The sequence below is a fragment of the Halichoeres trimaculatus genome, unplaced genomic scaffold (assembly GCF_033239565.1).
Source record: "Halichoeres trimaculatus isolate MK-OKI-2021-1 unplaced genomic scaffold, fHalTri1.1 fHalTri1_scaffold_14, whole genome shotgun sequence".
Lineage (NCBI taxonomy): Eukaryota > Metazoa > Chordata > Actinopteri > Labriformes > Labridae > Halichoeres > Halichoeres trimaculatus.
This window is the reverse complement of record NW_027437192.1, coordinates 3586200-3599642: the sequence shown is the minus strand read 5'-3', so window position 1 is coordinate 3599642 and position 13443 is coordinate 3586200. Positions and strand designations below refer to the sequence as shown.

Below are 13443 nucleotides of genomic sequence, written 5' to 3'. Positions count from 1 at the left end.
ATTCATGTCAGTGATCAGTGAAGGAACTTTTAAAGCTTCAGAGGTTTCTTCAGGATTTTTAAATAAAGCTTTTGAAAAATCAGTTTCCCAACTTCATGACACTTTACGAATGTTTTGTTGGTTAGTTTTTCTTAAGGGTTTGTTCACACATCATGACATATACATAGAGATCACAGATAAACACAGACATATGTTCAGTTCATAATGATTCTAGAAACTTCTTTTCAACCAGTCTGCCTGACAGAACAAAAGTATTCTGGGTAGTTTCCTGATTGGTGCTTACAAGAAGCACCTGGTTTAGTTGATTTTGCTGTCCAGGTTTTCCCCTGTGGAGACAAAACAGTCGTTACATTTATTTTTCAGGTTTGCGTCACTGGAGATGTTGCTCATGGTGTTTTCATTGTCAGAGGGATCAGGGTTCCTCTGGCCCCTGTTTAAGACCGGGTTAAGTAGTCTTTATGATTTCTTCCCATCATCCTGTGAGGCCTGTGAATTTATTTCTGTAAGTAGTATTTTCATTTCTGTTCCCAGTGTTTGGGTGTTCATGTATCCATAGTTAGTTTTTGTGCTGAAGAGATTTCAGTTGGACCTTGGACAGCCTTGGATTTCAGGTGGTTGTTGTGCATATGAGAGTCTTCTCAGGACCGGTCCTCTGAATGGACTCCCTGATTTCTCTGGTCAGTGTCAAATGTAACATCAGCATCACTACAGCTGTAGTTTCTGTTCCATGACTTGGACTGCAAGTCCTCACCCAGACATCGTAGGGTTTCTTCATTTAGTATCTGAGGAAGTGTCTCCGGTCTGGGTTTGGACCCCATTACAGCTCTGAGACTGTTCTGGTTCGGGTCTTTAAGAACATCCTCTTAAACTCTGACAGTGGGAGAGTTTCAATCATAGTACTTCTGGGTCCCAGCGCTGCTTTTGACCCAGTCCACCATGATCCACTACAGAACCAACTGGAGAACTGGGTGGGTACTTTCAGGCACAGGACTCAACTGGTTTAAGTGGTACTAAAGGACAGAGACCACTTTGTGTCTGTGGGTAACTTCATCAGAGCAGACTGAAATGATATGTGGAGTCCCCCAAGGCTCCATCCTGGGTCCTCTTCTGTTTAACATCCATATGCTCCAACTGACTCAGATTAAAGAAACAACAAAGTCAGTTAGCATCATGATGCAGACCACACACAGTTCAACATTACAATCAATGAGTGGATGGGACTAAATGTTCTGTTGTAGTTGATCTTTTTATGTCGTGTGCCGCTCATTGAATCTCCTTGTTGTGAAAATTTTTGGAGACCCACAGCGCCTCCAAGTGGAAACAGAATGTAAAAACAGCTTTTTTTTCTGCTTAAGTAGAACAGCTCATATCACTTTGATGAAATGTAAACTCAAAGTTCTCTGATGAGTTTTATTTTTGGAGTAAGGCATGTTTCAGTGAATGAGTGGGGAGATTGTGGAGAGAATCAGAGGAAATGAGGGTTTGATACGGGGAACTGGATATCATCAGCATACAAGATGATACTGATGATGGTAAAGTTTGTCTTATATCATGATCCCCCTGTGTGTGTCCTCAGTGAAGTGTGTCAGTCTCTGCTGAAGCTTCCAGCTGCAGCTGTCAGTTCAGTTTCTGTTCAATCTGACTGAGGGAGGTTTTTGTACGACACTTTTTCACTGTGTGAACACATACTGACTGTTGATGCTGTGATAACTCTGACAGTAGTAAACTGCTGCATCTTCAGTCTGGACTCCACTGATGGTCAGAGCAAAGTTAGATCCACCGCTTGATCCACTGCCTGAAAAACGACCAGGAGTCCCTGATGCTCGACTGCTAATATAATAAATGAGCAGTTTTGGTCTTTCTCCATCCTTCTGTTGGTACCAAAAAATATCATTACTGGAAAGCTTTGGATTGATGGCACATGAGATGGTGACAGTTCCTCCAGGAGCAGAGATGACTGCTGCAGGCTGAGTCACTGTGACCTGTCCTCTGGACTCTGAGGATACAGAGACAAAAACAGAAAGCAGAGTCAGGCTTTTGTGGGCTTCATTTCAGAGGGACGGATGTTGATAGAGGAGAGGACTTTGATTCTCTGGACTTTACCTGTGAAGCAGCAGCAGAGGAGAGTCCAGATGAGGACGCAGCTCACAGTCATGCTTTGATGATGAAGACGAGGAGGAGGAGGATTTGTTTGTCTTGTGTTGTGATGAAGGACAGCTGTCAGTCATCCAGTGTTCAACTCTCAGGACTATAAACTCTCCCAGAGCACTGGAGCATGCTGCTGCTGATGCAAACTCTCTCTATGGAAATGCTCTGACTGACTCCATCAGGGACTCAGATTATTCTGATGACGTTGATGAATTCTCTTCTCTGATTCGTTCATTAAACATTTAAAAACTCACAGCATTAATTTCACCTGTAGAAAGTTGGTTGTTTTTGAGTGTTTAGATTGAGTTTTAACTGTAAGAGCACCTGTTTTTCTACACAACATTGACTCATTGATTCATTTCAAACACTTTGAACATCTCTGCTCACATCATCCTGCACATTTGACCTTTGACCCAAAGGAAACCCTCTCCGCTCTCCCAGGCTCAAACTGGAGGAGGGTTCAACAAATCAGTATCTTCTCCGGTGTGGCTCCTTGTCCCAGTCAGTGAAGACAGTGAAGAGGACTTTCAGAATGTGAGGATCACATTCATTTCAACAAACTTCAACTGATTTTCACCATTCAGACTTCAAACGTGGGTCTCATTTAGGACATGGGGGCTATGACTTTTCACAGCCTTTTCACAAATACTTTCAGAGATATTTCATGTTTTACGTCATTTCAGTCCCATAGGGATGAATAGGAAATTATAAAAAATCCCCCCCCCCCCGGACATTTTTTACCCTGCTTCAAACCTTTTTTTTTCAGCCATACTTTCAGCTAGAAACTTCATTCAAACTTCAAAATATTCAGCTATCTTTTGGCTTTATTCAGTCCTAATTCTTCCTATCATTCATAGTTTCTTCACAATGACCATTTAAAGGTCATGATGCATTTCAGTTCTTCGAGCCATTTAACATTGGTGTGTATTGGACGGGATGTTCCAGATTACAGTGGGCTGAGGGGGAGACAAAACCTGGAAACTTCCTGGGAAAACTGCCCCCTTCGCCACATATTTTGAGCCATCAACATATATAAGCAATCGAAATGTAGGAAATCTTGTCTTGCTTCTGACAAAGTGGATTTTAAAGCAAAAGGACAGAGCCCCTCACCACAAAATGGCCAACTGTCAGGAAAACTCAGCAACAGCCCCCATCTACTCCAATGTTAATTCCTGAGGGTCTTTGTCAGAGATCAGTGGAGAATCACTCATTTTTCTCTTGCTTTCATGACCACATTTCTGGGTCTACAGACAATAAACTAACATGGACAGCTTCCTCAGAGTCTGAGGACTCTCACGGTCCAGTCGTTTTTCTGATTGCACCTGTGGTTTAGTTACAATTGCAGGCAGTTTGGGACCATGATTTTAGTGGTAAAGTCTTGGTAATCAACAGACTCCAACAGCTCTCTGATGGTAGTTAGTAAACAGTGATCACCATGGCAACATCTGGCTTCAGATGGACCTCAGCTGACAGGTTTACATGATTAAACTCTCACACACAGGACACAAAATATCACACCTATACAGCATTTTCAAGGTCAGACTTCCATTTTCCCTCAGTCAGATCATTATTTCCATTGATGTTATTAAAAGTATACTTCCTTTAATTTTTGAATAAATTCAGCCATGTTAAGTTTTATATTCATTGATCCATTAATTTCCTTTGATCAAAGAGTTCATGACAGGCTCCTTCAGCATTCTGCATCAGCAGTTCATCACAAGCTGATTCAGCATTCTGCATTCACAGCGCAATTTCTTCAGAGATTTCTTTTCTAGTTCCTGTTTCTCATTTGATTATTTATGATGATGGATTTACTCATTGAACTATTATTAAGACGTCTTTATTTGACAATTTATTTCAACTTCAGTATTCAGGCCTGTGGTGGAAGTTTCAGAAATGTCTGTTTTGTCAATTCACAGTTTGTCAAAGTGAAATTCAAAAAATATTGGATTTAAAAAAATCAATTGCTATTTTTTCAGTTTAGTTTTTGATTTTTCTAAAAACTCTTTGAGACAGAGAGTGATTGAGTAGACTTTGTTTGTGTCAGAGTCAGAGAGCCGTGTCTCTCTACAGTCAGAGGTTTTTGTACGGCGCCTCAATGACTTTGTATCACTGTGGTACACGTTCGGTGGAGGAACCAGACTGCATGTTGGAAGTAAGTCAAATATTTGTCTTTTTGAACATCAGGAACTTCTTTTTCTTTCTCTTTTCTTCCTCTTGAAGACTGAGGATAACATTTGCTTTCATTTCTTTTTCCAAATCCATGTTTTCCAGATAAAGTAGACAAAGTGGAGTTGAAAGGATGCAGGTTTTTAGAAAGAACAAAGTGTTTTTAAAGTCATATCTATGGAGAGAAAATGTGAATCAGTCCAACTTGTTTTCATTCTTCTGGTAGAGTTGTATCTTTAGGTGATGGTAGGTTTAGTTCAGTCAGAGTCAGAGAGCCGTGTCTCTCTACAGTCAGAGGTTTTTGTACGGCGCCTCAATGACTTTGTATCACTGTGGTGGACGTTCGGTGGAGGAACCAGACTGCATGTTGGAAGTAAGTTTCTATTTAAAGACTTCATCTTTAAGAGCAAAGAAATGTTTCCATTCTGTTTGCTAACTGAAGCTTTTCTCTTCACTTTGGGCTCTTTAATCATTGATTTTTCAATCCTTCTTTCTGTGTCATGGAGCTTCATTCTGGACAGCTACACTGAGCCTATTTGGACTCATTCTCCTGATCAGTTGAAGAAAGTGAAAAAGCTTGAAGTTGATCCAAAGAATATTGACGTGTTTCTATGTTTCTCTCCCTTTTGGAGCCTGCAGTGAGAGCTTTGAAAAAGATTGATCTCATTTGGAGCTTTGAAGACTTTGAAGAAAGTGAAGAGGAAAAAATCGGGGCTCTCTTTTTGCGTGGAATGTGACTTGGCATTTGTTTTTTGAAGCAGATTGTCTTTTTGATTGACATCAAGTCCAGTTTTTCTCTGCTCTCTGTCATTGTCAGTGTAGTTTGCTGTGTTTGAGCTGCTTGTGTATGATGAGTGTCTCTGTGCTGATATGCATGAGAGGCTTCTTAAAGGGAAGTGAAACAATGTGTGAGTGAGTGAGTGAGTGAGTGAGTGAGTGAGTGAGTGAGTGAGTGAGTGAGTGAGTGAGTGAGTGAGTGAGTGAGTGCTGGAGCAGAAACAACATCTGACAGAAACTCCTTCAAGCACAAATTCCAGGTTGAACATTAAAGCTGTGTCAGTGTCTGCTGGCTGATTGACAGCTGTGTGCTCCCTGTCCTCTAAGCTGATTGCTTTGTCCCTCCTAGGTGATGTCCGTCCCACCCTGACGCTGCTGCCCCCCTCCACAGAGGAGCTGCAGCAGCAGGGGAAGGCCACACTCATGTGCCTGGCCAACAAGGGCTTCCCCTCAGGCTGGAGTCTGGCCTGGAAGGTGGACGGCAGCAGCAGCATCAGCTGGGAGCAGAGCAGGAGCCCTGCTGTGCTGGAGAAGGACAGTGTTTACAGCTGGAGCAGCACCCTGAGGCTCCCTGCAGACCAGTGGGAGAAGGTGACCTCAGTGACCTGTGAGGCCACCCAGGGCTCCCAGACCCCGGTCTCAAAGACTCTGATCAGAGACCAGTGTCCCCAGTCCTGATGTGATGGACTGGGCCCTGATTCTGTTTGTGCTCTGCTCTCAGTCTAAACTCTCTGTTCATTCTTCACAAACACATTTTCTTGCTTTCTGCTTGATTTTTATGGCTCAACACAATAAAAACAGCTCAGTGTATTGATCTGTGTGTGATCATTTCAGCATCGTGCTTAAAGAGTCAGGATATGAAAATGATCAGAGTGTGAATCTTTTGATGTGAACAGATTTGATGTGAACGCTGTCACTGACTGCAGGAAATTCAGTAAGAGACAAACTGAGGGAAACTTTGTGTGTTTGACAAACATAGCATTTTCCCGCCTTCAGTGAGTCACATGACCTATTTCACTAAACTTCTAATCAGTGTGTGACATCATCACCAACTGCTGCCCATTCATCTGTGACATTCACAGAAGTTGTAAAAACAACTGCTCATACACTCCAGAATTTTCCCTAAATGTATGTAAAAAATGACAATTTTGTAGTATTTTTTCTCAGAAATCTATCTGTATAATTTTTAAAGCTGTACCACTTCGACTTTTTATGTAGAAGCCAATATGCTGCAGCTTGTGTGGAGCTGGATCATCTGCTCCCATTCATTCTTAATGGGGGAGCTGAGAGGGCTTCTTATGGGTTCACTGACTGTGACGGCTCATCATTTGGAAAGCGTTTCCAAAAGAACGAAATCCCACATGACTTTTGTAAAGCAGGGTGTAGTTTGTCATGTGACTGAATTTCAAGCAGAAACCATTTATGGTGTCGCAGGAGGTCATTTTTGTAAAGGGTCAAAAATGTAGTAAAATGTTATTTTGAAAGGCAAATAACCAGCTTCCTGAAGGGTGTCAGTGTATGATTTTTGCGTCTCAATGAGACAAACATTTTGATGTTGGTTTGATCTCTGTACGACATTTCTACTGGCCACTAGAGCTGTATTACTATACCTAGGTGGCGCTACAGAGAGAATTATGGGATGTTGGGGGTCACATTTGGGATCTTATTGAAACATGATTCTGAGGTTTGGGCCAATTGTGGTGAGTTTTTGAGCACGTTAAGTAGGTGAAATTACGGCTCCAAGAGCGAAGGGAATGTACATTTTTCCCAATGTACAGAACACAAACTGCAGAAAATGGTGTTCCTCTGGGGTCAGTTTGACCCTGAGCTGTTGCTGTTACTGTGTGTGTGTGTGTGTGTGTGTGTGTGTGTGTGTGTGTGTGTGTGTGTGTGTGTGTGTGTGTGTGTGTGTCCTCAGTGAAGTGTGTCAGTCTCTGCTGAAGCTTCCAGCTGCAGCTGTCAGTTCAGTTTCTGTTCAGTCTGACTGAGGGAGGTTTTTGTACGACGCTTTTTCACTGTGTGCTCAACCACTGACTGTTGATGTAATGTTCACTCTGACAGTAGTAAACTGCTGCATCTTCAGTCTGGACTCCACTGATGGTCAGAGCAGAGTTAGATCCAGATCCACTGCCAGAAAAACGACTTGATATCCCTGATGCTCGACTGCTAGTATAGTAAATAAGCAGTTTAGGAGTTTTCCCATCTTTCTGTTGGTACCAGGCCATGCAGTCACTGTTGTAAATATTTTGACTGGTCCTACATGAGATGGTGACGGTTCCTCCTGGATTGGAGCTGACTGCTGCAGGCTGAGTCACTGTGACCTGTCCTCTGGACTCTGAGGATACAGAGACAAAAACAGAAAGCAGAGTCAGGCTTTTGTGGGCTTCATTTCAGAGGGACGGATGTTGATAGAGGAGAGGACTTTGATTCTCTGGACTTTACCTGTGAAGCAGCAGCAGAGGAGAGTCCAGATGAGGACACAGCTCACAGTCATGCTTTGATGATGAAGAAGATGAGGAGGAGGAGGAGGAGGAGGAGAAGGAGGATTTGTCTGTCTTGTGTTGAGATGAAGGACAGCTGTCAGTCATCCAGTGTTCAACTCTCAGGACTATAAACTCTCCCAGAGCACTGGAGCATGCTGCTGCTGATGCAAACTCTCTCTATGGAAATGCTCTGACTGACTCCTGCAGGTTGTTTCATTTCAAAGATTTAAAAGTTTATTTCCATCTTACACTGGGCCTCCCTTTATATTTCAAGTGATCTTTCTTTCAAAATCTTAAAGGGTGCTGTTCAGAAAAGAAGGTCTTAGTCATGATGCGTTCAGGGTCCTAACAAGAATCTCTCTTTTTGAATCCACAAAATTTTCTAATATACTTAATGACAAACCACATGGTTTAAAATGTTGTGCCCCATTATTATGAAAGTCATTTTCAGCTCTGACCATCTTTAATGAGAGTGACCTGAACAATGAGGACGGAAGTCAAACTGTCAAGATCCTGAGAAAGAGGAAATCTTTCAATGATATTGGTAAGACACAACAAAACCATCATGACTGAATTTAGAAATTTAAATGGCTGAATGAATCGAAGAATTAAAGGAGTGAATTTAAAATTGAAGAAAAAATCCATGAAAATACTGAGCTGACTGAGGTAAAATGGAAGTCTGACCTTGAAAATGCTGTCAAAGTGTGACAACTTGTTACCTGTGTGTTTTTAATCATCCATCAGAGAGCTGGTTCAGACAGTTGATTTTCAAGACCTCACCACTGAAGTCATAGTCTTAAACTGCCTGCATTTATAACATGACCATTGGAGCAATCAGAAAAAAAGTCTGAACAGTGAGAACCCCAAGACCTTGAAGAAGCTGTCTTTGTCAGTTTCATGTCTGTAGACCCAGAAATATGGCCATGATGGAGAGATCGAAATGAGAAGTCAGTCACTGATCTCTGAGAAGGACCCTCAGGATTTAACATTGGAGTAGATTGGGGCTGTTGTTGGGTTTTCCTGACAGTTGGCCATTTTATGACTAGTGGCTCAATCCTTTTGCTTCAAAAACCACTTTGACAGGAGCACAACAAGATTACCTTGGTTTTGATGCACTATATGTGTTGGTGGAGTGAAAAATGTGGCCAAAGTGGCAGTTTTTTCTGGAAGTTTCCAGTTTTTGTCTCTCCCTCAGCCCACTCTGTGGTTTGAATCTCCCACTCTGATCCGGAACATTACGTCCAATACAAACTAATGTTAAATGGCTTGAAGGGCTGAAAAGAGCCATGACCTTTGAAGACTCACTGTGAATAAACTATGAATGCTTGGGCGACTTTGAAATGTACTGAATGAAGCCAAAAGATATATAAATGTTTTGAAGTTTGAATGAAGTTTCCAGCTGAATGTATGGCTGAATGAGAAGGGTTTAAATCAGGGTGAGAAACGCCCTGAAGGGGGAAAATTTTAAAAATTTCCCATTCATCTCAATGGAACTAAAATAGTGATTAACATGAAATATCTCTAAAAGTATGAGTGAAAAGGTTGTGGGAAGTCATAGCTCCATGGTCCTGAATGAGATTACTGTTTTGAAAATCGAACAGTTTGAATGAGTTGAATTTTGTTGAAGTTTCAGCATTTAAAAAAAAAACAAAATAGGCAGAAGAAGAAGATATAGAGAAAGTATAAAGAATGTGGGCACAGATGAACATATGCTGTGAATGCATTGATAGCAATAAACCATCACAAGCCTCACATTAACACCAAGACTGGTCAGCCTCTCAGGACTTTAACCAAGATCACCTGATGAACCAGCCCATGCCCAATGGATCTCAACCCCCATGAGTTCTTGTAATACATAATAAAAAAGATTATGGTAAGCAATGCAGGTCAGGAAAACACCTGAATTTGAAAAGCTCTTGATTGATGAATGAATGGAGACATTATAGACAGAATCTGTGAAAATGAGGATTTGATATGAGGAACTGGTTATCATCAGCACACAAGGGTGTGTTCAGTGAAGTGTGTCAGTCTCTGCTGAAGCTTCCAGCTGCAGCTGTCAGTTCAGTTTCTGTTCAGTCTGACTGAGGGAGGTTTTTGTACGACGCTTTTTCACTGTGTGTAGACATTGCCATTATTGATCCAATGTTCACTTGCACAGTAGTAAACTGCTGCATCTTCAGTCTGGACTCCACTGATGGTCAGAGCAAAGTTAGATCCAGATCCACTGCCTGAAAAACGACTTGATATCCCTGATGCTCGAGTGCTAGTATACGTAATGAGCAGTTTAGGCCTTTCACCATCCTTCTGTTGGTACCAGGCTTAGTAGTGGCCTAAGCTGTTATGAAAAACATTCTGACTGACTCTACATGAGATGGTGACGGTCTCTCCTGGATTGGAGCTGACTGCTGCAGGCTGAGTCACTGTGACCTGTCCTCTGGACTCTGAGGATACAGAGACAAAAACAGAAAGCAGAGTCAGGCTTTTGTGGGCTTCATTTCAGAGGGACGGATGTTGATAGAGGAGAGGACTTTGATTCTCTGGACTTTACCTGTGAAGCAGCAGCAGAGGAGAGTCCAGATGAGGACGCAGCTCACAGTCATGCTTTGATGATGAAGACGACGAGGACGAGGAGGATTTGTCTGTCTTGTGTTGTGATGAAGGACAGCTGTCAGTCATCCAGTGTTCAACTCTCAGGACTATAAACTCTCCCAGAGCACTGGAGCATGCTGCTGCTGATGCAAACTCTCTCTATGGAAATGCTCTGACTGACTCCATCAGAGACTCTGATTATTCTCATGACGTTGATGAATTCTATTCTATGATTCATTAATTTAACATTTAAAAACATATAGCAATAATCTTACCTGTAGGAAGTCATTGGTTCATTTCAAACACTGTGAACATCTCTGCTCAGATCATCCTGCACATTTGACCTTTGACCCAAAGGAAACCCTCTCAGCTCTCCCAGGTTCAAACTGGAGGAGGGCTCATCAAATCAGTATCTTCTCCTGTGTGGCTCCTCGTCTCAGTCAGTGAAGATGGTGAAGAGGACTCTCTGCTCAGAGGGACTTGGAGAATCCTCAAGGAGAGCAAAGCTTTGTAGGACCACAGAGAGGAAGACTTTCAGAATGTGAGGATCACATTCATTTCAACAAACTTCAACTGATTTTCACCGTTCATACTTCAAACATGTGTCTCATTTAGGACATGGGCGCTTTGACTTTTTATGACCTTTTCACAAATACTTTCAGAGATATTTCATGTTTTACGTCATTTCAGTCCCATAGGGATGAATGGGGAATTTTTTAAATTTTCCCCCTTAAGGACATTTTTTACCCAGCTTCAAACCCTTCTCCTTCAGCCATACATTCAGCTAGAAACTTCATTGGAACTTCAAACTATTTAGCTATTTTTCAGCTCTATTGAGTGGTTTTCAAAGTTTCCCTAGCATTCATAGTTTCACAATCACCCTTTAAAGGTCATGATGCTTTTCAGCCCTTTAAGCCATTTAACATTGGTGTGTATTGGACGGAATGTTCCAGATCAGAGTGGGGAGATGTGGAGACAAAACCTGGAAACTCTCTGGGAAAACTGCCCCCTTAGCCACATATTTTGAGCTATCAACACATATAAGTAATCAAAATGTAGGAAATCTTGTCTCGCTTCTCACAAAGTGGTTTTTAAAGCAAAAGGATTGAGCCCCTGACCACAAAACGGCCAACTGCCAGGAAAACTCAGCAACAGACCCCATCTACTCCAATGTTAATTCCTGAGGGTCTTTCTCAGAGATCAGTGGAGAATCACTCATTTGTCTCTCACCGTCACAACCACATTCCTGGGTCTACTGACATGAAACTAACATGGACAGCTTCCTCAGGGTCTCAGGACTCTCATGGCCCAGTCGTTTTTTTGATCGCACCTGTGGTTTAGTTACAATTGCAGGCAGTTTGAGACCATGATTTCAGTGGTAAAGTCTTGGTTATCAAGAGGCTCCAGCAGCTCTCTATTGGCAGTTAGTAAACAATGATCACCATGGCAACATTCAGCTTCAGATGGACCTCAGCTGACAGGTTTACATGATTAAACTCACACACACAGGACACAAAGTATCACACCTATACAGCATTTTTTAGGTCAGACTCACATTTTTCCTCACTCAAATCATTATTTCTATTGATATTCTTTGAAATTTAATTCATTTCTATATTTTTTTAATAACTCTAGCCGTTTTAACGTTTAAATTCATTTATCCATTAATTTCCTTTCAACCAAGAGTTCATGACAGGCTCCTTTAGCATTCTGCATCAGCAGTTCAGCACAAGCTTTTCAACAATCAACAATCAACAATCTTCAGACACATCTTAGTCATTCATCTTCAGCTTTCTGCATTCACAGCACAGTTTCTTTAGAGATTGCTTTTCTAGTTTCTGTGTATCATTTGGTTATTTATAATGATGAATTTTTACTGACACTTTATTTCAACTCCTTTATTCAGGCCTCTGGTTGAAATTTGAGAAATATCTGTTTCTTTAATTCACAGTTTATCAAAGAAAATCCCCAAAAAAAATTGTTAAAGAAAAAAAATGCTGTTTTTTTCAGTTTAGTTTTTGATTTTTCTAAAAAAAACTCTTTAAGCCAGAGAGTGATTGAGGAGACTTTGTTTGTGTCAGAGTCAGAGAGCCGTGTCTCTCTACAGTCAGAGGTTTTTGTACGGCGCCTCAATGACTTTGTATCACTGTGGTGGACGTTCGGTGGAGGAACCAGACTGCATGTTGGAAGTAAGTCAAATATTTGTCTTTTTGAACATCAGGAACTTCTTTTTCTTTTTCTTTTCTTCCTCTTGAAGACTGAGGATAACATTTGCTTTCATTTCTTTTTCCAAATCCATGTTTTCCAGATAAAGTAGACAAAGTGGAGTTGAAAGGATGCAGGTTTTTAGAAAGAACAAAGTGTTTTTAAAGTCATATCTATGGAGAGAAAATGTGAATCAGTCCAACTTGTTTTCATTCTTCTGGTAGAGTTGTATCTTTAGGTGATGGTAGGTTTAGTTCAGTCAGAGTCAGAGAGCCGTGTCTCTCTACAGTCAGAGGTTTTTGTACGGCGCCTCAATGACTTTGTATCACTGTGGTGGACGTTCGGTGGAGGAACCAGACTGCATGTTGGAAGTAAGTTTCTATTTAAAGACTTCATCTTTAAGAGCAAAGAAATGTTTCCATTCTGTTTGCTAACTGAAGCTTTTCTCTTCACTTTGGGCTCTTTAATCATTGATTTTTCAATCCTTCTTTCTGTGTCATGGAGCTTCATTCAGGACAGCTACACTGAGCCTATTTGGACTCATTCTCCTGATCAGTTGAAGAAAGTGAAAAAGCTTGAAGTTGATCCAAAGAATATTGACTTGTTTCTATGTTTCTTTCCCTTTTGGAGCCTGCAGTGAGAGCTTTGAAAAAGATTGATCTCATTTGGAGCTTTGAAGACTTTGAAGAAAGTTAAGAGGAAAAAATCGGGGCTCTCTTTTTGCGTGGAATGTGACTTGAGATTAGATTTTTGAAGCAGATTGTCTTTTTGATTGACATCAAGTCCAGTTTTTCTCTGCTCTCTGTCATTGTCAGTGTAGTTTGCTGTGTTTGAGCTGCTTGTGTATGATGAGTGTCTCTGTGCTGATATGCATGAGAGGCTTCTTAAAGGGAAGTGAAACAATGTGTGAGTGAGTGAGTGAGTGAGTGAGTGAGTGAGTGAGTGAGTGAGTGAGTGAGTGAGTGAGTGCTGGAGCAGAAACAACATCTGACAGAAACTCCTTCAAGCACAAATTCCAGGTTGAACATTAAAGCTGTGTCAGTGTCTGCTGGCTGATTGACAGCTGTGTGCT

The 13443-nt window shown here is 41.4% G+C and overlaps 2 gene segments (V, D, J or C); both read left to right on the top strand.

Annotated features, from left to right (window-relative positions):
• The window catches only part of LOC141802848 (Ig kappa chain V region Mem5-like), a 41235-nt gene that overhangs the window by 27365 nt on the left and 427 nt on the right, over window positions 1–13443 (top strand). The window contains 1 exon segment of the V gene segment in view: window positions 4266–4303. Coding sequence covers window positions 4266–4303 — 38 coding nt within the window.
• LOC141802852 (Ig kappa-b4 chain C region-like) lies at window positions 4276–5874 on the top strand. The segment is given in 2 exon segments: window positions 4276–4690; window positions 5444–5874. Coding segments are annotated over 2 exon segments (459 nt in total).